This window comes from Mustela nivalis (genome assembly GCF_964662115.1).
Source record: "Mustela nivalis genome assembly, chromosome: 2".
In the NCBI taxonomy this organism is placed as follows: Eukaryota; Metazoa; Chordata; class Mammalia; order Carnivora; family Mustelidae; genus Mustela; species Mustela nivalis.
This window is the reverse complement of record NC_139021.1, coordinates 61,718,618-61,744,689: the sequence shown is the minus strand read 5'-3', so window position 1 is coordinate 61,744,689 and position 26,072 is coordinate 61,718,618. Positions and strand designations below refer to the sequence as shown.

At 43.3% G+C, this 26,072-nt stretch overlaps 1 protein-coding gene across 2 annotated transcripts in view; it reads right to left on the bottom strand.

Moving 5' to 3' along the window:
- The window catches only part of SLCO5A1 (solute carrier organic anion transporter family member 5A1), a 143,396-nt gene extending 117,665 nt beyond the window's left edge, over nt 1-25,731 (bottom strand). For both annotated transcript variants that reach the window (XM_082721186.1, XM_082721187.1), the window contains exons 1-2: nt 25,485-25,731; nt 22,403-23,804 (exon numbers count right to left, since the gene is read on the bottom strand). In XM_082721186.1, coding sequence (XP_082577312.1) covers nt 22,403-23,318 — 916 coding nt within the window. In that variant the 5' untranslated portion in view covers nt 23,319-23,804; nt 25,485-25,731. The remainder of the gene's footprint in view (nt 1-22,402; nt 23,805-25,484) is intronic.
- Nucleotides 25,732-26,072: the final 341 nt, after the last annotated feature.

The window sequence follows — 26,072 nt, the reverse complement described above, 5'->3', positions numbered from 1 at the left end:
TCAGGGCCTGGGATACAGCCCACCCAGGGTGGAGTCTACTTAGGATACTCTCTCCCAGCTCCCCTTACCCCACCCCAAATAAATAAATAAATAAATAAATAAATAAATAAATAAATAGCCTTCCCCATGGCTCTCAAGAGATTCCACTGACAAGTGAGTCCTGCCCTCACCTCCCCACCTCCCTGTCAGGGAAAGGGATAAGAGAGGGAGAAATCTGAGTGATTAGCCAGGAAGAAATTCTGTCATCTAGGAATCTTGTCTATAGGAAAAGGTGACAGCACCTTTCTTGTAAGGCTGGTCGGAGACCAGGAGAGATATTACATCTGACCAGGTGTATGTGAGTTTTTCACTGTCCTTTGGAAGTAAATATCAGAATTCCCAAGAGAAGGTGTAGGATAAAACCAGGCCTGGCACTAAAGCATTTTTGTTAGGATCTAAAATCTGTAACTTAAAACTCAATGAGACTTTAGGCTTCTTACAGTTTCTGACTTTATTTCCCTGTTGTTCTCAGTATTTGCGGATGCCTTTTTTGAGCTGCTATTTCCAAAGGCCAAAGAAAACCAAAGGAAGGGGATCATCTGTTCTCTAGTTAGAACATCAAACTAGAGGCTCCCCGCCCCACCCCGACACCTGAGGGTGAGCGTAGAAATGATGTAAAAACAGAGGTGCCTGGGTGGCTCAGTCGTTCAGCGTCTGCCTTGGGCTCAGGTCATGATCTCAGGGTCCTGGGATCGAGCCTTGCATCGGGCTCCCTGCTTGGTGGGTAGCCTATTCTCCCTCTCCCACTCCCCTTGCTTGTGTTCCCTCTCTCGCTGTCACTCTCTGTGTGTCAAATAAATAAACAAAATCTTTAAAAAAAAAAAAAGATGTAAAAACAAAAGGGAGACAACCCCAGGAGAAGATGAGCAGGCATGTCAGAGTTCTACTTTATCTGAAGGCACTCCTGCCAGAGAAGCCTGGAGATTCTGTCTGTGCTCTCCTTCACTAAAGGAGAGGGTAAGCCCTCAATCACAGGCTGCTTTATAAAGATAAATCTGTTGAGAGATCACATGTTAACTCCTCACCAGAGAAGGATCTTCTGAATGACCATAATTCAGACCTTCATGGTCCTAAAGGCAGCAATCACTGGTCATGAAAGATGACTTTGAGTTCATACCCTGAGACTACAGAGAATCAATCTTCACAATATTCTACATTTAAGGACAGTTGTATTTTGAAAGATTGTCACTAGCCACATCCTACCAGCCACAGGACTTTACTGATCAGCTAGCAATCAATCTTTTTAAAAATATAGCTTGGAGCACAGGAAGATTTCTAAAATAAACAATTTTTGGAAAAGCCTTTCACTGGTAAGTCCCAGTGGCTACTCTATGTTCTCAAATATACTGCTACTGGCTTCCCTGAAAGCCCCTATGAAGGAGAGAGAAAAGAGGAAAAGGCTCCTGTTTCCTTTGCCCCAAGACACAAATTGAGATGTGTCTGTCCTTAGGATCCCAACATAAGAGCAATTCCTAGTTTCCTATTTAGAATCGCTAGTTATATGAAATATACAGAGAGATATATTAAAGTTATACTCAAACCAGGCAGAAGGATAAGTACAGTGAATCCTGCTGTGAGGTATCTCCATGCTTACCTTCATAGAATTCCAAATATGTTTCCTATGTGCATAAAGTTGTGAAAACTTCAGATCTCCAAAACAATACACAACCATCTATTTAACATACAATATTACACACCAGAATTCCAATATATGTACTAGAAACAGACCTCCCTCCCCCCACTTAAAATAGCATCCAGAAGCTCCCCCATTAAACACACCTGCTGGAAATGGGGACTAGCTCCACAACAGATAGAAAGCAAGATCCGAAAAGACTAAGCCATAGACATCCCTTTCAAAGGCAACTGTTGTTTCTGACTAGGATTCCTCTAGGACAAGTTTCCAAATCTGACAGATCAATAGGATCACCCAGGAAGTTTTTCAGAACTACAGACTCTAAGGTCTGACCACAGTCTGACTAAATTAGGCACCCTCGGAGACAGGTCCAGAGTTTGCATTTTTAAGGGAGCTCCCTGGGTAATTACGAGGTTCAGATATGTTTAAGAATTCCATCCTAGGGTTTTTGATGTCAGATTTGTGGACTGAGATTACATTTTACATGTCACGGTTCTTAAATATCCTTTAAGCCCCAGCTTACACGTGGCTTCCTCTTAACGATCTTACTGGCTGAGTACCTCCTCCCCCAATGTCATGCCATGCGATTTCTTGTGTTTATAACACTTGTCATGATTTGTAATTACTCATCGTTTACTTCTTTGTTGCCTCCCTTTACTAAACTAAATTCCACAAAAGCAGTCCTGCTCTGCATCATACCCCAGCCTTTGGCACAGAGTAGGTGTCTATAAACCTTTGATGAAAGAAAGGACATTGTACTCATCTCATTTCATCTTATTGACACCTGTGGGACACAGGTGCTGTCCAAGTTAATATTCCCAAGTTAATGAAATGAAACAGAACAGCTGGGTGGCTCAAGATCACCAGGTGATTATGTGTTGAGACCACATCTAACACCCAGACTCAGTTTTTTGGTTTTTTTTTTTTTAGATTTTTATTTGTTTATTTGACAGACAAAGATCACAAGTAGGCAGGCAGAGAGAGAGGCAGGCAGAGAGGCAGGCAGAGAGAGAGGAAGAAGCAAGCTCCCTGTCAGGCAGAGAGCCCGATGTGGGGCTGGATCCCAGGACCCTGGGATCATGACCTGAGCCGAAGGCAGAGGCTTTAACCCACTGAGCCACTCAGGTGCCCCCAGGCTCAGTTTTCAGGTTTCCCCTCACCTCTTTCCATCCTCCCCCGCTGCCTCCCTTCAGTGAATATCAAAATGTGGTTCTAACTTATTAATATCAAACTTATTAAAGAGGTGGGGCCTGTGTCTCAAAGTCTTTATTTTAGGGATGACAAGCCGTTGTGCAACTCAGAAACCTTGAACACATTCTGTTCACTTAACAGAGAAACAGGTACATGAAGTAGTGGGAAAATCTAAGTTCCTTGGAAAACACTGGCATAATAAATTCTAGTTTAAGTCAAAAGAAAAATGCATGTTATGAAAGGAAAATTATTCAGCTATTAAAAAAAAAATTCAAAAAACTTATAGTATCCTTAACCAGAAAAGAATCCTTTACCAGAAAGAAAGGAAAGCACATTTAATGGAAACTTAGAATATAGAGGAGAGGTTAATGAATTAAATATAATTAGTTTATTCTAACCCAAGTAATTTGCAGGAAACTAAAAGGAGCACATAGAAAGATGAAATTCTGGAAATTAAGTGCATAAAAACATAACAATAATGTTCAAATGACTAAACTGGCCATTAAAAGTTTGATTTAACAATAATGAAATTAGAACCTGGTCCATTAGGGACTAGTAATATTTTGTTAAGACAGACTGTGGCATATTTGTACTATTCATGGAGAACTGGTATTTAATCACAGCAGGTTTAGATTGTACAAAGTCACAAGGGGAATCAGTTACTAACTCTATTATCACACTGGCAATTAAAAAAAAAAAAGAAAAGAAAAGAAACCAGTGAATTTTTCAAATTATGTTGACACAAAGTCTACCTAACAAAAATCTCTAATGAAAGAATAATACAAAAGAGAGAATGAATCATAACAAATTAGGTAATAAAATCAGCAATAAAATGTCTAGCCATTTTAGAAAAAAACAGCGTTTTTACTGAGTAAGTAAATGAGCAGACACAGTAACCTTAGTAAGCATTTGACTGCAGGCCTCCTAGGGTCTTCTCTGAAACATTAATTCAAATTGACTCACATTAGAGCAGTCATAAGACTTTAAATCAGTAGGAGTAAATTAAAGCAAAGGGTAATAATCAACCAATAATGTTTTAAGAGTAAGGGAAGATCCCAGTAGGAACCCACAGGCTTGGTAGTAAGTTTGAATTGTGACATCAATGAATGGATTAATAGCTCTTGAATTAAAATCTCAGATGATGCCAAATAAAAAGAGAGAAGAAAACTCAAAAGGGAGAGAACCACTTATTAGCCAGACTCTGTGACCAGTGAGAAATAAATATCTGGAATTAGAATCTACATGTGAAAGAAAAAAAAAAAAAAAAAAGAGGGGCGCCTGGGTGGCTCAGTGGGTTAAGCCTCTGCTTTCGGCTCTGGTCATGATCCCAGGGTTCTGGGATCGAGCCCCGCATCGGGCTCTCTGCTCAGCAGGGAGCCTGCTTTCCTTCCTCTCTCTCTGCCTGCCTCTCTGCCTACTTATGATCTCTGTCTGTCAAGTAAAAAAAAAAAAAAAAAAATAGAATCTACATGTGTGGGATTTTCATGGATGAATATGCTCCTAAGAGCTACAAAATACATTTTTGATAATCTTAGCTAAAGGATTCATAAGGAAGTAAAAACTTTAATATAAGAAATTCATCTTCCCACCTAGTAAAAAATAGGTATTCTAAGTTGTTACTTTTGCATAGCACTTCTTAAAGGAAGACAAACTACAGGTTTAAAACTGAACCAGCATTAAAAAAAAAAAAAGAGCATGGTAGTGTAAAATCAAGGCATTAAAGAAAATGTACAGGGGTGCCTGGGTGGCTCAGTGGGTTAAAGCCTCTGCCTTCAGCTCGGGTCATGATCCCAGGGTCCTGGGATCGAGCCCCACATAGGGCTCTCTGCTCAGCAGGAAGCCTGCTTCCCCCCTCTCTCTGCTTGCCTCTGCCTATTTGTCAAATTAAAAGAAAAAAAAAAAGAAAACAAAATGTACAATAATCAACAGGTGGGTTCCTGGGTGGCTCAGTTGGTTAAGCGACTGCCTTCGGCTCAGGTCATGATCCTGGAGTCCTGGGATCAAGTCCTGCGTCGGGCTCCAAGCTCCATGGGGAGCCTGCTTCTCCCTCTGACCTTCTCTGCTCTTGTGCTCTCTCTCACTGTCTCTCTCTCTCAAATAAATAAATAAACTCTTAAAAAAAAATCAACATGTACTTTTTAACCAAATATCTCAGCTAGAGTATCTTTTAAGCATCAAAAGGATATCAACACTAAAAAGGAAAAGGAATATTTATTTTTTAACCCAAATACAGTTGCCAATGAAATGTGTAAATATTTTGTTTGGCATCTATGTTTTCTTAAAAAATTTACAACCAACCTATTAGAAACACAAATATGCCAAAAGAAAATTTGCAAAGACCTAAAAATCATTTGAGTCATTTAAAACCAGCTTGGTCAGAACATTTAAACACCCTGCCTCCCAGGCCTACTTATAAGATGATGATTATAATTACTATGTCATCATTATTATGCTAAGTTTAATCATCATTATTATTATTATACATTTCCATGTATTGAAATACAGTACATGGGTTTTGTTTTTGTTTTTGTTCTTGCAATAAAGGTGGGTGAGCACTGCTCCTATTCCTTGTCCCCTAGAGGTCAGTAAGTAACCTCATTTGCAAGTTGACAGGACAAGGGAAGAGCAATGCATTACGGAACAGAGCAATGGCGACTGTCTCACAGTAACTCATGATCACAGGCCTCGTCAGCATTGGGCTCTTTCTAACCTGGTGAGTTCACAAGCTACAGACACAAAATAACCCCTACTGAGAATTATAGCTGTATACAGCAAAGCACCTGTGTGTGGTTTCAATGTCAGAATTCCAGGCCAGAACAGGCCATTGCCCCCAGAGACCCAAACGGAGGCTCTGAGAGCTTAAGTAGGCATTCTGTACACAGTGAAATGGGCCAAACCGCAGGAAAGAGTCCCCAGAGAGCAAAGCTCAGCATCCTGGAAAAGTCATAATTAAGATCCAAACAGACAGTCCACTAGAATCCACAGGGAGTGAGAAGGGAGAAGGTCCCGGCTGTGAGCATGAATGGGAGCTATTAGGGCAAAGGCAAATTGGTTGAGAATTTAGGGTAGAAAGTGGAGTCTGTGGAGATTTTCTAAGACACTTGACTGGTTATTTTAAGTAACCAAAGCCTTAAAAGGGGTTTGGGAGGGAGCTGGTACTGTCAAGACAAAAGACAGCCAAATAATAACACTGATAACCCAACCATTACCTGTGATAGCATGGCCCAAATCACATGGTTCACTGATAGGAATCCAAACTTTATTTTAGATATCACTTTCCACTTTTTAAGCAAAAAATATTTATAAGAGTAATTAAGTATAGAACAAAAATCAATTAATTCAGCCTTTACTTCCTTTCTTTGCCCATGCAAACACTGAATGGAGCACAGACAGATAATAAACTCCCTACAGGGGCGCCTGGGTGGCTCAGTGGGTTAAAGCCTCTGCCTTTGGCTCAGGTCATGATCCTGGGGTCCTGGGATGGAGCCCCACATCGGGATCTCTGCTCTGCAGGGAGCCTGCTTCCTCTGCTATCTCTGCCTGCTTCTCTGCCTACTTGTGATCTCTGTCAAATAAATAAATAAAATATTAAAAAAATAAAATAAAATAAAATCACTACAGTCAGAGAGGGAAGGAAAAACAAAAGGCTTTGATAATAATCTATGAACTATCATTGACCCTGGAAAAATAAGAATTAGAAGAAATGTAAAAATTCCTACTCCAGCAATAGCAAGGTAAAGTCCTATTTCCAGGATACAGTATAAGCAACTTCTGAAAATGTACCCATTTCTTCCACTTGTTTTTTTTTCTCCTACACCCCCAACTCTCTCTCCCTCTCTCTTTCTTCCTCTCTCTCTTTCTCTAACACACACACACACACAGACTATGTGCCCTCTATAAAAGAAGATAAGCAAGAAGGCCCATTTCTGTATTTCTGGGGCACTGGCTTTCTTATATAACCCACCCAAACTTCCCATCCATAATAAACCCCATGAGCCATGATATCAGTAAGTGAGCCCAGGAAAGTGACTGGCCCACTCCAAAAACCACAAAAGGTTCTGGAATTATACTCATACATAAGTACTTGCTGGTTGGAGAGCTGATCCGAGATTTTTAAGTCTAGAAAAGGATAGAAAAAAACATAACGATAGCCCATGAACATGTGTGTTTAGGGCTACCTCCCCATGCTTCTCAGCAATTAAACTTGATTATAGCCAACAGCTCCCATTATAATTATCACAAGCCCATAGCAAGAGCATCTCATCAGGAAGCTATTTATAACCTGGAAGCTTTGTCTTCTTTCTCCCCATGGTCGCTCTTCACTTGATAGGGCAGATAACAGACGCTTCAGACCCAAGGAAGCACAGAGTCCACATATCATTGTGGAGGGAGGGAGATGAAGTGGATACCTCCAGAAAAAGTGCTGGCCAGTCAGGAACAGCAGTGGACTGCTAGAAACCTCCTGTCTCATCCCACCTGGCTCAGGGCTAGCCTAACACCCCATGCCCCGAGTAGACGTGGTCAATGCAGACACACTGAACATAGCTTGTGAGGCAGGCAACCTGTTCAGAAAAGCCACAAGAGGTCTGTACCCTGCCAGGAACAATGAAAGCTAATACCACTCTCTTCCCGAACAGGATTAATTCTTTTAAAAAAATAATAACAGCCCACCTTTTTTTTTTTTTTTTTTTTAGTGTTTAACCATGTACCAGGCCACGACCTGTTTTCAGTGCATCCCACACATTAATTCATAACTAGCCCACAATGATCTCAGGGTTAACAGAGTTGGGATCGGGCACAGAAAGGCCACAGAACCTGCCACAGGTTCTCGACTGGCCCTGGCGGAGCTGGAATTCAAACCCTGCTCCAGCAGCCACTCTCTTAACCAGAATGAACTGCCTTGAATATGCTAGCGTCTGGACCTATATAGTACAATAGGTCCGGAAGAAATCAGAGAGGACAGACACTCTCTGTATCAGACACACATCTCCATGTATCTCTAATCAGAGAGTATTTGAGACGCTCTAATTCCAACCCATCAATTGACAAACCTGAAAAATGAAAACGTTGAGATGTTGAGGGACTTGCCAGAGGTCACACAGCTCACAGATCATCATCTTAAACCACCCAGAACAGATGGTGATAAATAAATAGTCAAACTAGATTATAAGTTCTTGGGGGATCAGGACCCACTTCGTAGGATTAGCTTTAGAAATACAGTATACAGTATATAGTCCGCTCCCATCCCTAATCAAGCTTTCAAAAATCACCACAGATTAGAAGATTTCTGGTGGGATCACTACTAGATCATTTTACAAAGAGGGGAGCAGAGGTTACATGATTTCGTCAATGTCATGTCAGTGATTACAGTGGAAGTTTGTGTCAAATTACAAATTAGCCATCTGTATATGATTTAGCATTCCTACAAAACAGGATGACCCAGAAGGTCCAAGTCCTACATTAGTCATCCCCAAAGTGGTATGAAATGTCACATAAGTGAATAAATAAATGTCCCATGAGACTCCAAATAAGGATCTCTCCCTGACAACAAGGGCTCTAGAAACTAAAAGGAAAGAAAGGGTGAATAAAAAAGAACAATGCACACCCAAAAACCTGAACTCAGAGATTAGGAGAACTTCCCCATCACTCTTCCTTTCTTGCATTAGCCACCAATGCCCTTCACTAATCCTAATTAAAGAAATTAAAACTAATTTCTTTGAAAGCTTCATAAGACTGAAATACCTAGAGTTACTTTTTTGAATTAATTCTTTTTTTTTTTAAAGATATTTATTTATTTATTTATTTATTTATTTATTTATTTATTTATTTGACAGAGAGAGATCACAAGTAGACAGAGGGGCAGGCAGAGGAAGAGGGGAAGCAGACTTCCTGCCGAGCAGAGAACCCGATGTGGGGCTCGATCCCAGGACCCTGAGACCATGACCTGAGCTGAAGGCAAAGGCTTAACCCACTGAGCTACCCAGCACCCCCCTAGAGATACTTTTAAGACCAGCAAAACGGAATTTCAGAATAACTATTCTAAGATTTATATTTGTATTTTTTTTAAAGATTTATTTATCTAGGGGCGCCTGGGTGGCTCAGTGGAACCATCTGCCTTCGGCTCAGGTCATGATCCCAGGGTCCTGGGACCAAGGGCCACATCGGGCTCCCAGTCACCCAGAAGCCTTCTTCTCCCTCTTCCTCTGTCTACCACTCCCCCTGCTTGTGCTCTCTCTCTCTCTCAAGTAAATATTATTTATAATAATAAGGAAACAAATAATATTTACTTGAGAGAGAGCATGCACACAAGTCAGGGAAGGGCAAAGGGAGAAAATCCTTAAGCAGCCTACCCACGAGCACAGAGTCCCACGTGGGGCTCAATCCCATAACCCATGAGATCATAACCTGAGCCAAACCAAGAGTCAGAAGCCTAACCAACTGAGCCATCCCAGAGCCCATAAGATTTATATTTGTATTTTTTTTAAGATTTTACTTATTTATTTGACAGATAGCGATCAAAAGTAGGCAGACAGGCATGAAGAGAGGAAGAAGCAGGCTCCCCGCTGAGCAGAGAGCCCGATGCGGGGCTCGATCCCAGAACCCTGAGATCATGACCTGAGCCGAAGGCAGAGGCTCAACCCACTGAGCCACCCAGGCACCCCTATATTTGTATTTTTAAGTAAGTCTTTTCCATGGGAAATTTTTCAGATTTACCTCAGGCAAATGTTTGCATCTGTTAAAAGTTGCTGCTGCCCTTCATCTAAAAGGAAAGCCACAAAATTCAGTTCAAATCAGGAAAGTTTCCCTTTCCAGTTGAAATCCAACAGCATGTTTCTAGACAAAATACTGGCAAATACAAAGACACTTTGCAAATGAGGATTATTGGTCTATCTTTATACATTGATCAGGAATAGATTTATTCAGATTAATATACATATGAAATCTATGGCCAGAAAGCCTAATGTCTCAAATTCACTACACACAGTCTTACTCACTTAAATTTCTCCCCTCTTCTTACAAAAAAAGAAAAGAAGAGAAGAGAAAAAGAAAGGAAAAAAAAAAAAAAACGTTAAAAGTTCCATCTCCTTCATAAGAATTCGAGACCAAAAAAATAAGAAAACATCTGACAAAACCAAATCCCATTATTATTACTATTACTAGTAAAGTATTATAGCCAAGAATTCCCACATGCTAGTCAGTCAGGAACTGTACAATTCAATTTCGAATGGTTGCAAAATATGTAATGTCATCCTGCTGAAAATATTAATTACATAAATATGCTCTTTTAAGCAAGAGTAACCTGCACCTGCCTTTCTAGGTTATATTAGGTAACAAGGATTAGCATTTTTGCAGGGTGACAGTTTCACAAGCAATCATAAATCTCAGAAGGGGAAGTAGACTCTGAATTTACCATCAGGTAATACATACTGTCTGAAAAAGAGCAAAAGGAGTGTCTGACTCTGGCTCAGTCAGTGGAGCATGTGATTCTTGATCTCGGGGTCCTGAGCTCAAACCCTACGTTGTGGGTTGAGTTTGCTCAAAAAAAAAATTTTTTTAAGGGGTGCCTGGGTGGCTCAGTCAGTTGAGTGTCCAGCTCTCGGTTTTGGCTCAGGTTGTGATCTCAGGTCCTGGATGGGGCTCCCCGCTCACCAGGAAGTCGGCCTCCCCTCTCTTTCCCCTCTGCCCCTCTCCCGGGCTTGTATGCTCACGTGCGCTCTCCCTCCCTCTCCCTCTCTCTCTCAAATAAATTAATAAAATCTAAGAACTAAAAATAAATAAATAATTTAAAAAAAAAAATGCCTGGTTTCCCACAGGATAGCTGTCACATAAGATACCAGTCAAGCCACAGAGGGTAGATGAAGGGCTCAAGAGACTAGCTTCTAATGGCTCAAGGAAAAACAGAACAAACTACAACTTCTCTCCAGATCTAAGTACAAAGTTCCAGAACAAGACCATATGAAGACAGGCTGAGAAGAAACAGAACTAGAGAACTCAAGAGATGATAAGAATCTATAACACTGGGCACCTGAGTGGCTCAGTCAGTTAAGCATCTGCCTTAGGTCATGATCTCAGAGCCCTGGGATATCAGAGTTGTGGGATCAAGTCCCACACTGGCCTCCCTACTCAGGCGGAATCTGCTTCTCCTTCTCCCTCTGTGTGCTCTCTCTTGGGTAAATAAATAAAATCTTTAGAGAAAAAAGAATCTAAGAAACCACTAGCCTTACCTCCTCACCTCATTTATAGATAATAAAAATAAGAAACTCAACCAAAATCACACCAGAAGTTTATAAACTTTTCTGTCCTCTCCTCTCTCCATAATGTTGATGCTTAAAGTTCAAGCTTTGGATGATGACCTTTGATGCTAGTTTTGCCACTTTAGAGATGACCTTGAGTGTACTTTTTAATCTGGATTTCCTCATCTATAAAATGTATATAGGGCACCTGGGTGGCTCACTTGCTTAAGTGACTGCCTTCAGCTCAGTTCATGATCCTGAAGTCTTGGGATCAAGTCCCACATTAGGCTCCCTGCTAGGCAGGGAATCTGCTTCTCCTGCTGACCTCTCTCCTCTCATTCTCTCTCCCTCTCAAATAAATAAATAAAATCTTTGTTTAAAATGTATGTAAATATACATAAAATATATAAATACATAAAATATAAAAGCATATAAAATATAAAAGTAGCTGCCGATTTTTGACAAGGGAACCAAGACTACGCAATAGGTAAAGGAGACCATGTTCAACAATGATACTGGGAAACTAGATGTCCACATACAAAAGAAGGAAGATAGATCCTGACTTTATACCATATGCAAAATAACCCAAATCAAAAACCTACTCAAAAGACCAAAAATTATTAAACACCTAAAAGAAAACATAAGCCCCGAAACTAATAATACACTATATATTAACTAAATTGAATTTAAATTAAAAAAATTTTAAAAAGAGGGGAGCCTGGGTGGACCTCAGCCTCTGCTTTCGGCTCAGGTCATGATCTCAGGGTCCTGGGATCGAGCCCCGCATCAGGCTCTCTGCCCAGCGGGGAGCCTGCTTCCCCCCTCTCTCTGTCTGCCTCTCTGACTACTTATGATCTCTCTCTCTGTCAAATAAATAAAATCTTTTTTTAAAAAAATTTTTTAAAGAAAATATAGGGAGAAATATTCCAACACTGGATTTGGTAATGATTTCTTGGATATGACACCAAAAGCACAGGCAATAAAAAATAGACAAATAAAACTATACCAAACCTTAAAACTTTTGCACATGAAAGGAAACAATCAACAGAGTGAAAAACTAACCCATAGAATGGTATAAAATAATTGTAAATCATATATCTGATAAGGGGCAATATCCAGAATATTTAATAAAATTCTACAAGTCAACAACCATACAAAATAATCCAATTAAAAATGGCAAAATAGGGGCTCCTGAGTGGCTCAGTGGGTTAAAGCCTCTGCCTTCGGCTCAGGTCATGATCCCAGGACCCTAGGATCTCTTCAGGCTCTCTGCTCAGTAGGGAGCTTGCTTCCTCCTCTCTCTCTACCTGCCTCTCTGCCTACTTGTGATCTCTGTCTGTCAAATAAATAAATAAAATCTTTAAAAATAAATAAATAAAAGTGACAAAACATTTAGACATTTCTCCAAAGAAAGTATAAACATATAAAACATATAAAAGGTATAAACATAGAAAACATATATGTTCCAAAGAACATATAAAAAGATGTTCAGTATCACTAACCATTAAGGAAATGCAAACCAAAACTACAATACAATATCAACTCACAGCCATCAAATTGGCCATTGGTCAAAAGAACAGAAGATAAGAAGTTGAAACCCCCAGGCTCTGTTGGTGGGAGTGTCAAATGGTGCAGTCATTTTGGAAAATGGTGTGGAGGATCCTCAAAAAATGAAAAACAGAGTTATCATATGATCCAACAATTTCATTTGTGGGTATATATCCAAAAGAATTAAAAGCAGAATCTCGGGACGCCTGGGTGGCTCAGTTGGTTAAGCAGCTGCCTTCGGCTCAGGTCATGATCCCAGCGTCCTGGGATCGAGTCCCACATCGGGCTCCTTGCTCCGCAGGGAGCCTGCTTCTCCCTCTGACTCTGCCTTCCACTCTGTCTGCCTGTGCTCGCTCTCACTCTCTTACAAATAAATAAAATAAAATCTTAAAAAAAAAAAAAAAAAAAAAAAAAGAATTAAAAGCAGAATCTCAAAGAGGTATATTCACAGCAACATTATTCACAATAGCCAAGAAGCGGAAGAAACCCAAGTGTCCATCAACAGATGAATGTATTTTTAAAAATGGTATATGTATACAATGGAATATTAGCCATAAAAAATAATGGGAACTTGCCATTTGCAACAGTCTGAATGGATCTCAAATCCATCATACTAAGCAAAACAAGCAAGTCACAAAAGAAAAAACACTGTGTGATTCTACCCATATGAAGTATCTAAAGTAGTCAAAACATTGGAAACAGAAAGTAGGAAGGTAGTTGCCAAGAATTAGGGGAGGGAGAATTACTGCTTAATGGTTACAGAGTTGTAGTGTTGCAAGGTGAGAAAGATAGAGATCTACTGTACAACAATGTGAAAATTCTGAACACTATTAACTTGTGCACTTAAAAATGGTTGATGGTGAGGCACCTGGGTGGCTTAGTTACTTAAGCATCTGCCTCTGGCTCAGGTCATGATCCCTCAGTCCTGGGATTAAGCTCCATGTCAGGCTCCCTACTCAGCAGAGGAGTATGCTTCTTCCTCTCCTTCTGCCCCTCCCCCTGCTTGTTCTCTCTCTCAAATAAATAAACAAAATATTTAAAAAGAAAATAAAATACAAAATAAAATGTTGACAGTAAATTTAGTCTTATGTGTCTTTTACCACAATAGTAAAGAAGAAACGTAGCTGCTCCATAAAGTTTTTCTGAGAATAAAATAAGATGATAAAGAATTTAGCACAATGCCTGGTGTATGTCAAACACTCACGTTTCACTTAGCACAAGATTCATCCATGTTGTAGATGATCATGTCAGGATTTCCCTTCCTTTTAAGGCCAAATAATATCCCATTGTATGCATACACCACTTTTTGTTTAGCCACTCCTGTGGAGAGACGCTTGGATTGCTTCCTCTTCTTGGCTATAGTGAATGATGCTGTTATGATCTTGGGTGTGCAAATATCTATTGGAGACCCAGCTTTCAATTCTTTTGGAGATATATATATATATATATATATATATATATATATATATATACCTGGATGTGGGATTGTTGGCTCATATAGTAATTCTATTTTTAATTTCTAGAGGAGCTACCGTATTGCTTCATATAGAACAGATCCTTTAATCCTAGAGCCCAGGCTTCCTCACCTGTCAAATGATTATCTTTACAAATGGGGCTAAATGAAATGATCTCTGGGACTCATTTGGACTTGACTCTAGAGAGAACTCTGCCAGCCAGTCCAGCTCATGCCCTATTCTGTCTGTTCACCCTTTGCAATGGAAAAACTTCTGATCCTCACTCTTCAAAATCATTTCCAATATATTCAGATCTTACATTTATGTACGGTCAAACCCCCAATTCACCACTAAGTCTCCTATATTGTTTAGAAAGAAAAAAGTAGAGCCAAGTGTGTTTGCTTTTCCCCCCACCAAAGGGGCCTCATAAGGTGAGCTCACCTGAAGTTGCACAGCTCACAGACATACCTCTGACATGCTGGGTTCCACCAACACAAAGGAACCCAACAGCACAGAGCCTTCGGAATGCAGAAAACAGTAAAGAAAGTGGCACTCCCTTTGGTTAATGTCAAAATGAATACCATTTGTCTAAGGCCACTTTCTCTTACTAAACTGAGCAGTGATCACCATGTCATAAGACTGTGGAATTCCAAACAGCCGCCATAGCTTATGAAATAGCCCAATCTGACATCTTGCTTTCACAAATGAGTAAGAGATGGTAGGGTTCTTCCTGATGAAGTAGAACCTCAGCCAGCAGCTGGTCTGGACAGCAGGGGCTCCACCGGCAAGCCCAGACAGCAACTCCCCACCTGGGAAAAGCACCAAAGATGTACAGCCTGTAGACCCCTGCTGCTCCAAACATGGTCGTCAGACCAGGAGCACTGACCTCACCTGGGAGCGGATTAGAAATGCAGAATCGCAAGCCCCACTCCACACTTACAGAAGCAGCATCTGCATTTTGAAAAAACACCCCAGTGAGTCCCACGGTATTGAAGTTTCAGAAGGGCTGTTTCAGACTGCATACTTAAGAGACTTCAGAGCACTGGAAGGGGAGAGATCAATAAAATCATGCTTCAAAACTGTAGCACAAAAACTACTAAAAAGGCTGTTCTCCGTGCAGGTGGGCTGAATCAATCAAGTTGCACTCAACTGTCTTTTCGACGGCGAGGCTCTAAACTCTTCTGCTTGCCAGTTCGAATCTGAAGTTTTTTCTCAATGTCTGAAACTGACTAGTTTGTCTTAGGGGCCACAAGTGACAACCACCCGGCTGGTACAAATTCAGGAATCGCTGAGGGTACGACACAGATTAACTGCCCCAGGTATATGTGAGAGGTACTAACATCCCACCAAGACACTGTTGTGGGCCACAGATGCCACGTGGTTCTCAGTCCCTTCCCTGCATCCATTCTCGTTATTTCTCCAGGTGTCTTGGACTATTTCCTCAAATCCCTCCATCATCATTCTCCTTCCTATTAGCTTTCAGGAGAGACTATTTTTTTTATTTATTCGTTATTTGTACAGAGTCTACTTCCCAGAAGGATTTTATGAGGCTTACAAAGATGAACACATTACAAACAAGACAAGCAAAATTAAAGCAAAATAAAAAATGAGTTAAAAGTCTCAGAAGAGGGGCGCCTGGGTGGTTCAGTGGGTTAAAGCCTCTGCCTTCGGCTCAGGTCATGATCCCAGGGTCCTGGGATCGAGCCCCACATCGGGCTCTCTGCTCAGCAGGGAGCCTGCTTCCTCTCTCTCTCTCTCTCTCTCTGCCTCCCTCTCTGCCTACTTGTGATCTCTGTCTGTCAAATAAATAAATAAAATCTTAAAAAAAAAAAGTCTTAGAAGAGAATATATACTCCACATAATGTTCTTTTCTTGGCTCCCCACCCCCATGCCCCAGGACTGTTCCTCCCCAGGAAAGCAAAGGAAGATTAATGTGATGGATGAATTTTACAATAAACTGTGATGTTCAGCTCAACTCCTCCTTTAGGAGTGAGTATGCACACACGGAGTAAAAATTCTGCCTTCTCCCTCTTGGCATAAATCTTAACCGGGGCTCCTCCAGACCTGGCCCCACCCGACATGGGGAGACCCAGGGCTGCTACACTGTTGAGGTCCAGCATTGCCTGTGGCTGGACGAATAGGTCTGTTCAGTGGTGGGACACTTACAATGTTTCTAAGAAGTGATTTCCTATACAATCCATCTGCACAAAGATATGAGCTTTCATTCCTCAATCTAAAAAAGTGATATTTTGGCCCCCACTTTATGTCTTTGACTAATTTCTAAAGGACCTCAGAGCTCAAGGGAGGGAAAGGGTACTATTTATTGGGCCCTTTCCAAATCCCAACCAAAAGGTCAGGCAAATTAATGCTATAAGCCACTGATGGTAGGTTATTAATATTGGTCAGGGGAAAAAAAAAAAAAAGTCCTGGGTTTTCCAGCTACTGAGACAAAAAGAAAAACACAACTGGCGTGGCTGACTCCTACAGCCAGAAGTCACTCAGCACTCACACCACCTTCATCTTCCTTGCCTTCCACTTCCATGTAGATGAGAAAACCCAACACTTGCCTTTCCCAAAATCATGTTAGCTAGAAGAGGCCAGGGGACTCCACCTGGCCAAGGGGACATCCTGGAGAGTTACAGGGGTTGCCTCCTCCACTTCCCCCCTGTAAGGAAAAGGATGCAGTGTTTCAGGTACAGGAGTCATCGGTAAGAAGAGCCCGGCAGGAAGAGAGAAAGCTGGCTGGTTGCTGAAGATAAATGAACCCCTAACTTGTCAAAACCACCTTGATATGTGGTTACACAGTTTGGGGAATGCTGAACTGAAAGATACATGTATGTATCTTTTGTTGTTTTTATTACTATAAATATAGATACAAATGTAATTTGTTCTACAATTTACAAACGTAAATTGTTCTATAGAACGCTGCTAAAAACTGATCGAGATTTTTTCTATACAACAGAAAAAAGGTATGTTGAGGGAGATAGGTACTCATGTTCATGTGGAAACAGAGGCTGGGAGACGTTAAGGGATTTGTCTAAAGTCTCACCACTGGCCACTGGTAGAGCCAGACAAGATATGTTGAAGGGTTTTCATATCCAAAAATAACAATATAACTCCAAAGAGTACTATAGGTAGATAGATAGATAGCTAGATAGACAGATATTTGCACACATATATGTTTATACTATGAAATCTTGATGAAATAGAACTCAACTGATTTCAGCCTCACTGTACTTTCAAAAGACTGAGGAAACCTCAAAAAAAAAAAAAAAAAAAAAAAAAAAGAAGAAGAAGAAGAAGAAGAAGCCACCAGCTATTTATCTTAAAATAATAAAATTGCTTCTGAGGATGTCCTTGGACCAGTCTTCATTCACCAAACCCCCTGGCAGTCTGTGTGGGCAAACGAAGACCCACAGTGGTTTAAGTTGGGACAACACAGAGCCCCCTCAAACTTCAAAAGAGCTCTTGCTATGTTACAGTAGGTACAAATATATGTTGCATAAGCGTTCACACACTAAAGAAAGATAGCCATCAAAGGCTGATGCACAGAAAGCACCAGCTATGAAATCTTGGATTCTCAGAAAACTCAATTAATCAAAATATAACATTGCTTAAACGCTGAGCCAATCTACCCGTACAATGTTTCTAAGGAGTGATTTCCTATACAATGTCTTCATTTCCCACACACTGTTTCTTTACTTTTTCCAACTATAAAAAGATCTGGCTAGGGCTTTTCATACGCAGAAAGAGTAAAATATCTCCCTCCTCACTCTGCCCACTCTGTAGGAGGAGTCTGATTTCCACTTGAACAGAGCAGAGTGCTGCCTCTTACAGTTGGCAGAATGCTTGCACACATGTAATCCCATTTGGTCCTCAAAATATTACAGTGAGGGAAACAAATGTACTAATCTCCATGTGGAAACAGGCTGGGAGACGTGAAGGGATTTGTCTAAAGGCTCACCCCCGATCACTGGTAGAGCCAGACTAAAATACAGATCTTCTGCCTCTCAGGGAATGCTCTTTCTGAAGCACTGTGCCAATCCCGCCCCCTCTCTGTGGTGTGAAGTCGGGGCTCACACACTGGGGAGGTAGAAGGGCTGCACCCACGCTGCTTGGCCCATGGCCAGCGCATGGGCAATTATTACTTATCCTGAATATCCCTCAACCAGAGTTGTGGCTTTCTATTCTAGAAATGCATCCTTTTCTTCCCTTTTCCCACCTGCTTAACCATTCTCTCTCATTTCACTGTTGGTTCATTAATTTCTTGCCCTCAAAGGACCACATTTTCTCTCTCTCCTTGAAGTACAATGACAAATCATGGTCTAGTTACTAACCTTGCTTCTCAATAGCTACAAAGCTTTCTCTACCTTCCAGGTCAACACTAAACCTCTTTGCGGAAGGAGTTAGGGCATTTTACAGTTAAAGCTGCCACAATGTTAACATCAAACATTCAAAAGATCAAGACATACAGTTACACTCCATTTCAATGGTTTTAATGTTAATTCAGATTATTTGGCCGTGCCCACCATTACGAACCTGGTACTTGCTTTTGTCTTTTTTCTCCGGTGATAATGTGAAGCAAGAAAGACTGACAGATTAAGAAAGGAATGGATAGTGGAAAAAGTAACATAGAACTCTTTTGTGGAAAACAACAAAGATATTAAACCGGTTATTTATTAGGAAGAAATCTTCCACCATAGTAGGTTAACATCTGTCATGTTCTAAGAATCACTTAGTAGTCTCTTACTTGAATTTATACAGAGGCTACCTATAAAACCCTGCTTGAAAGGTTTGAGAAGGATCTTGTTTTGATCGTGTTTGATAACTGAAGGCCAGTTCTGCAACCTTCTGCAGCATTCTCAGAGCTCTGCTGAACACGGCACAGCCCCGGGATTTCAGTCTCTCAGAGCCTCCTGGCAAAAAAAACAGGCAGCGAGGAAGGACGCTCCAGGGCTCTAGGGTCAGAGATGCGTGGGTTTGAAGCCCTTAAGCAAGTCACTCAAACTCTCTGAGCTTCAGTTTCCTCGTCCTTGAAACAGGGAAAATAATCCCAACTCATGAGGTCATTGAAAGAACATTAAATAAAATAATACAAGTAAGATTCCTGGTACTCAAACCATTGTGGCTTTTACTGAGTTCCATTAAATATGAAGGAGAATTCTCCTGAGTTTCCCAAAGAAGGTGTCCTAAGGCATTCATCAAAGATTTTTCAAAAAAAAAAAAAAAATTGGAGGAGGAAGGGGAAGAAGAGGAATAGAAGAAAGAAAAACAAATACCCTTGGTGTAAATTACTTCCCCTTGCATGCGTTTCACTTCACACGCCTCCCTAAAATTGCCAATATTTCCTTATGACACTGAAAGCTCTTCAGGCGCTGGGACGATGTCTCCTTTTCGTTCTTCCTAAAAGTAGCACAGTGCCCAGCACTTGCTGATTTTCTTCTCAGTGGGCAACCCCGACTAGAAAAATTAATTCTCAGGGCTCTTACTAGGAGACGTTCTCCCTTTGTGTATGGCTCTACTCTGGTTTTGAGGAAGCAAATTTGCATGAATGGTTTCCAAGGAGTGGGGTGGGATATCCAAGTTTTCAAAGTAAATGGAAGGCAAAGATCAGCAAAAATAGAATAACAATTAGGATATTTGCAGAGTCAAGTTACCATTCTAAAGATCACTTTGGATTTTCAAAGGGAGAGATGCATGTGTACAATGGGAAGACCTAGCAATCACCCACTCAACCAAGTGATTAATTTTTTTTTTAAGATTATTTATTTATTTTTTTTTTTGGCCGAGAGAGACTCAGTGAGAGAGGGAACCCAAGCAGGGGAAGTGGGAGAGGGAGAAGCAGGCTCCCTGCAGAGCAGGAAGCCATAGGAGTGTTCCATCCCAGGACCCTGACCTGAGCCGAACGCAGATGCTTAACAAATGAGCCACCCAGGTACCCCCACTGACATGATTAATTTTTTAAATATTTTATTTATTTATTTGACAGAGACAGAGATCACAAGTAGGCAGAGAGGCAGTCAGAGAGAGAGGGGGAAGCAGGCTCCCTGCTGAGCAAAGAGCCGGATGTGGGGCTGGATCCCAGGACTCTGGGATCATGACCTGAGCCGAAGGCAGAGGTTTAACCCACTGAGCCAGGTGCCCCCCAAGTGATTAAATTTAACATCACTAATGAATGGCCAGATACATGTAACATAAAACACACCACATTACCTTGAAGCAGTCTGACCAAAAATGTTTTGTCTGAATCTATTCAAACCTTTAGGCTGAACTGTCAGTACACAAGAAATAGGGGTGGGGTGGAGGACAAGGTAAGGGACACCACAAGGAAATAATCACATAAATCTAGAATGTAGAACATTCTACATATAGACTAGACTTGTCCATTCAAAAAGTCTATATCATGAGAAAAGAAAAAAGCTAAGGCACTTTTCTAGATGATAAAACCGCTAAAAAGTTTAGGGGCCAAATGCAATGTATGAGAATCTTGGTTGCCTCCTGGCTGGAAAAATATATAGTTATTAAAGACATTGAGGGGACCATTGAAGAAATTTGAAGATGGACTGGATATTTGATGATATTTAAGGAATGATTATGAACTTAGCAAGTTAAAGTACCTGTTTGTATGTAAAAGAAAGTCCTTGTTCTTATAAGATACATGCTGGAAACTAGGGATGTCTATAATTACTTTCAAAGGGCTTAGCCCCCCAACCAAAACAAAATATTACATACATACATACATACATACACACAGGTTGATAATGTAAATATGAGAAAATGAGCAATTACTGAGTCTAGGTGTGGAAATACTGGTGTTCATGGACTGTTTCACATTTTCTAGATGTTTGAAATTTTTTGTAATAAATGTTAGAAAACAAGGAGGCAAAAGTAACAAGCAAGCTAGTGCTCTCTGCCCTGAATGAAATTTTCTTTCTCTTGTATTTAATAATAAAAATAAATTATAAAACTCTTGTCCTAATGTATTTGGGCCAGTTACTGGGGACTACACATGGTTCAGACACCCTCTACAATGGATTCTGGGGACAGAAGTTGTGCTGAGGAAAGAGCAGAGCCCTCTTAAAAGGGTATCATTTTGACTACCCTTTGAAACCTCGTTAGTCTCACACCAAAGATTCTATCAGCACATGGCTAATAAAATGATAAGTATAACTGATATTTTCTTCTTTACCATTTTTTTAATAAAATATAATCCTTTCTCTTCTTTTAGTTGGACTCCAGTATAGAAATACAGAAAAACAAAGATCTCATCTAGCATGACTGCTCTTCACTCTTTTCAAGGGTTCAAATCCATCCCTTTAAAAGCTCAGTTTTGAAGGGGCAGCTAGTACAGGGAGATGCTGACAACCACACAGATTTCCAGAAACTACATTTTCCAACCTACCACAACAGCTGCCCGGCCTCATATCAGCACCTCTATTTAACCCAAACACCCCCCTCACAGGAGCGGCTTCATGCAAGTCAAATCACCAAATCCAAGAGCCACTTGTTACCAAGTTCATGTACTTAAGAGCCTTCACCCAGCAATAGAAATAGCTTTAAATTAACTTTACAACTTGTGACCTTGCTTCTGTATAAAGATAACGTAGTCATCACTCAAGGTTTTTTGTTGTTGCTGTTGTTGTTGTTGTTGTTGTTTTTAAATGGTGAGGCAGGTGATTTGTAAGAAATACAGCTATGGAGGCAGCAAAGCATCTTTTATGTAGTCTAGGTACTCCATTAGACTTGCTGTGGGGGACAAGAATGAGAAGCAGCAGGGCATGAAAGCAGTAAATAATCCAAAACTTCACTCTGCATGCCAGGTACTTCTATTCCTTCCTGAACTTTCTAGAAGAACAGCCATTTGAAGATAAACTTGATAAAGGAGAGTTTTTACAAAGGCAGGCAGCAAGAGAAAGAAGCATGACCCCATAGTTAAAAGTTTGTATTACTTGGGAAAAGCGCGTGTAGTGTAGTCTGATGATTAGCCCACAGACCTCTCTACTATTTTGATTATCTTCCAAACTAAAACATACCACACTGAAGCTGAAATATAAAAACATAAAATAAACTGAAGCTTAATGCCTAAAATATACATGCAATATATATGACATTATATATATTATATGTGAGATATATATGATAAGATCCTATGTATATGTACATATTTTACATATATATGTATATACATACCATATATATATATATATATATATATATATATAGAACAATCTCCTGGGAAATGTTGAAGTGTTTCCTTTTCACTGTTGAGTTTAAGCTTATTTGAGAAGACAGGAAAGTCTTACCTAGGTACAAGGATGCGTTTTCTTTCTTGACATTGTCATCTAAGTAGGTTGGTCCTAAGGTATAAATAGGTGTGGAACCCATCCCAATGAGAATCTGTGCACAAATGAATAAAGCCACATAGACCCAATGATTATTTCCTCCTGAGTCCTTCAGGCAGGCGGGAGGGTCCGAAGGCGCGGTGGAATTGCCATTCTGACACAGGCCATCGTTTGAAGCCGAGGCATTCAACTCTTGGATCTGGTAGGGAGGCGAGATGAAGTGAGGTAAAGCAAAGAGAGCAGCCCCCACGGCAATGAAAAGTCCACCCACGGCCAGCCACAGGGGCCTCCGACCCCGGCCGCCAAAGTAGCTGACGAACACCACCACCACCAGGCTCCCAATGTCAAAGCAGCTGACCAGCAGCCCCGACTCAGAACTCTTCAGACTGTAACGCCTTTCGATGGTGGTGATGACACTGCTCAGGTACCCAGACACCATTAACGCCTGGATGAAGGTCAGAAAGCACATGCAAACCAGGAAGCAACGGGAATCAGTGAGGACCACATAGAGGCACCTTCTTCCCTGGAGCGTGGCCAAAGTGGAGGACACCGACACAGCTTTGCTGACTTCCACCCTGTGGTTACAATCCATGAGCCCTGCCATCTCTGCGGAAGTGGAAGGAGCTGAGGGACTGGGGGCCAGCCGTCTTGGGCCTTGCTTCAACACCTGATGGCCCAAAGAATCTGTACAGCCCGTGGCTGGCTTGGCTCCTGCATTCGCAGGACTGAGGTCTGGCCGGCAGGAGGCGCTATTCAGGACCGGTAAACTCTTGGACCTAAAGGTCTCTGGGTCGCACTTCTCGTGGACAGCTCCTACTGTGGCTTGTGCTTCCAGCTGCTCTCCCGCCGGGGGCTGCAGCCCAGTGCCTTCGTCCATGGCTCTTAAAATTCAGGTTCGACCGCTGATCGTACTCAGGGACTCCGGCGCTTTTCATCCACCAGCACGAGGGGCCGAAGTCGGGCCCACTCAGTCGTGCCCACCAGGGACCGGGGCTGGGGATGCAGAGCCGCGCAGCAGAGCATCCTCACCAGCAGAGAGGCACCCAGGGCATCCTGACCGCAGATGCGGCCCCGAGGCTCCGCAGCCGCGTGCCCCGGGTGGCAGGGGTCCGCGCAGTCCTGCGATGAGCCCCGCTCGGGGTCCACCTCGGGGCGGTAGCTCGCGGCAGGAGCGTTGCGCGTCCCGGGCGCATGCCCTCCGCCGCCGCGGCTCGGCTCGCCGCCAGGAGCGAGTACGCCCCGTGCCCAGAGTGGGGGCGCTTAGCGCTGTTGCCTGCGCTGCATACCGCCCGGCAGGCTGGGCCAGAGGCGCCCGGTCCTCGCCGCCTCGGCTTGCGACACCCTCGGGCGCAAAGATGCCAACCTGCAAAGCAGAGAGAGGGCGGTCAGCGAAGGGCAGCTGCGGCTGGGGCTGGCGTCCCGGCGCCCCGGGGGCCAGCGCTGGGTGACTCCAACAGTCCCAGATGGGACCGAGGGGCGAGCGAGGAGAGAAGCCCGGGAGGAGGAGGCGGCAGCAGGCTTGCAGCCTCTAGTGCCCGAACAATAAGCAGCAGGCGGTCGGCAGAGACCCTCCCTCATTGTCTACCGTGGACCTGCCCCCGCCCCGCCCCTTTTGCCTTAAACAGAGCATCTGCTTTTATATGTTAATAATTATCAACCTGGCAGCACTGACTCAGAAGCAGTGTCTTTTATTCGAGTGAACTAATTGCAACCTTTTGCTACTCCTACTCCATTACTCAAAATAGAAAATACCCAAAAGAACAAAGGAAAGTTTTTTTGTTTTGGGCTTTCGGTTTTGGGGGTGTTTTTTTGTTGTTTTTTTACAAACACAGTACATTCCTAGTACCGATTTTTTAAAAAGAAAAGAAGGGGGTAAAGCTACGTGTGTAGAAATGTATGTACACACTTGTGCGCAAGCACGTGTGCGCGACTGTATGCGAATCCGTCTGCTTCATCAATTAGAGACACGTATGCAAAGCCCAAAGCAGCCGCAAAAAGGTCAACGCGCCAGCCTCTTTATTCCCAACACTAAAAATAACCCCCCAGCCCGAAAGAACTATTCAGTTTCAAATACCAGGGGCATTTGAGGCTGCGGCCCACACCAAGTCCCAGCGCTCAGTGTCACGCGAAACCGAAAATCAGTTTGCTTTGCGGAGGGGTGGGGAAGCAACAACCAAACAAAGAGACGCGGCACGTTGTCACAGAGCTCACTAGGAGCCTACCGAGCAGTCCTGGCACGAGGGGGCCGCGAAGGAGGTGTGCTGTTTACATCGAGCGCACCCCGCGAGAGTGGGCCCGGGGTGCGTGCGCGCGAGCGCGCGCGCGCACACACACACGCACGCACACACACACACACACCGGCGCGTATATGTCAGAACCCCTCGCGCGATCCTGCATCCAGATCGAATTCAGCAAGAGGCGAAAACAGGTGTGTCCTCGGGGTAAACCCCCGCCCCTAATCTTGGGGACTCCCACTCCCGTCCTGCGGCTTGGGGTGATGTGCACCAGGTGGGAGACAAGAGCCGGACTTCGCCGCACTGGGTTTCATTTCGCGCTTTTGTGATGATGCTGAGAAGAAAGGAGGAAGGGTAAGGGAGAAAGGCGGAGAGCCCGGGTGGCCAGGGCGGCCGCTCCGGCGGCTCCCTCGGCTCCCTCGGCTCCCTCGGCTCCCTCGGCTCTGAGGGGCCAGACCTGCTCCCGGATTCCCGGCCTGCGAGCCGCTCACACCCCGGGCTTCCCCGCCGCCTCCTTGCCCAGGCGCCTTCCCGGGGAACCCCACCGGCGGCCGCGCGCGGAGCGGGGGAATCCCGGCAAACTCCCTCGGCGCTCCGCGGGCGACCGAACCGCTGCCGGCGCGGGCACCCACACCACAGCGCCGGCTCGGAGGGACACACGGTTCCTGGCAGGGAGCTCTCCGAGCCTGCGTGGAATCCCAGGGACACCCCTGCGCGCGCGCACACTCACACACACGCACACACACACGCACAACACGCGGGAGGACACCTCGCCGCGCTGCCCGGGCGCACAAGCCGCCGCTACTCACTCGCGAGTCTGTCGGTCAGAACGTCTGGCTGAGAGTGGAGCGGCGCGAAGTGGGGACTGTGGAGGTGCTGGAGTAGTTGGGAGCCGCCTGGGGAGGCAGCTTCAGTCCAGCGGCGGCGAAATCCGTGAATGAGACTGTGAGTCAGGCTGAACTCTTACCCCCACCCCTCGCCTGTCACCCAAGCCTCTCCAGACACTCGCGCACAGAGACGCGCCCGGAGCAGAGCAGCAGAGGGCGCAGGCGCGCGGGCGACCGCCCAGCCGGCCGAAGGGTGCCCTTCACCTGCGCGGTGGGGGAGACAGGGGAGCATTGAGGCCCCGAGGGAACAGGTCTCCCAGAAAGTCTGCTGCTGAGCCAGAGAGCCCACTCGGAATAAAGAAATTATTTCTGTTTGTTTTTCCGTGCCGTGGGCATCCACAGTGTCTAGGGACCAGAGTAGGCTCTGGGGACCAAAGATGAACAGGACAGGATCCCTGGACTGAGGAAACCTCTGTCTCCTGGAAGAAATACCCCCTAAGTAGCCTAAAACAACGAAGTAAGTTCTATACAGATGCCACCGAAGAACCTAATATCCACTAGCCTCTTCCA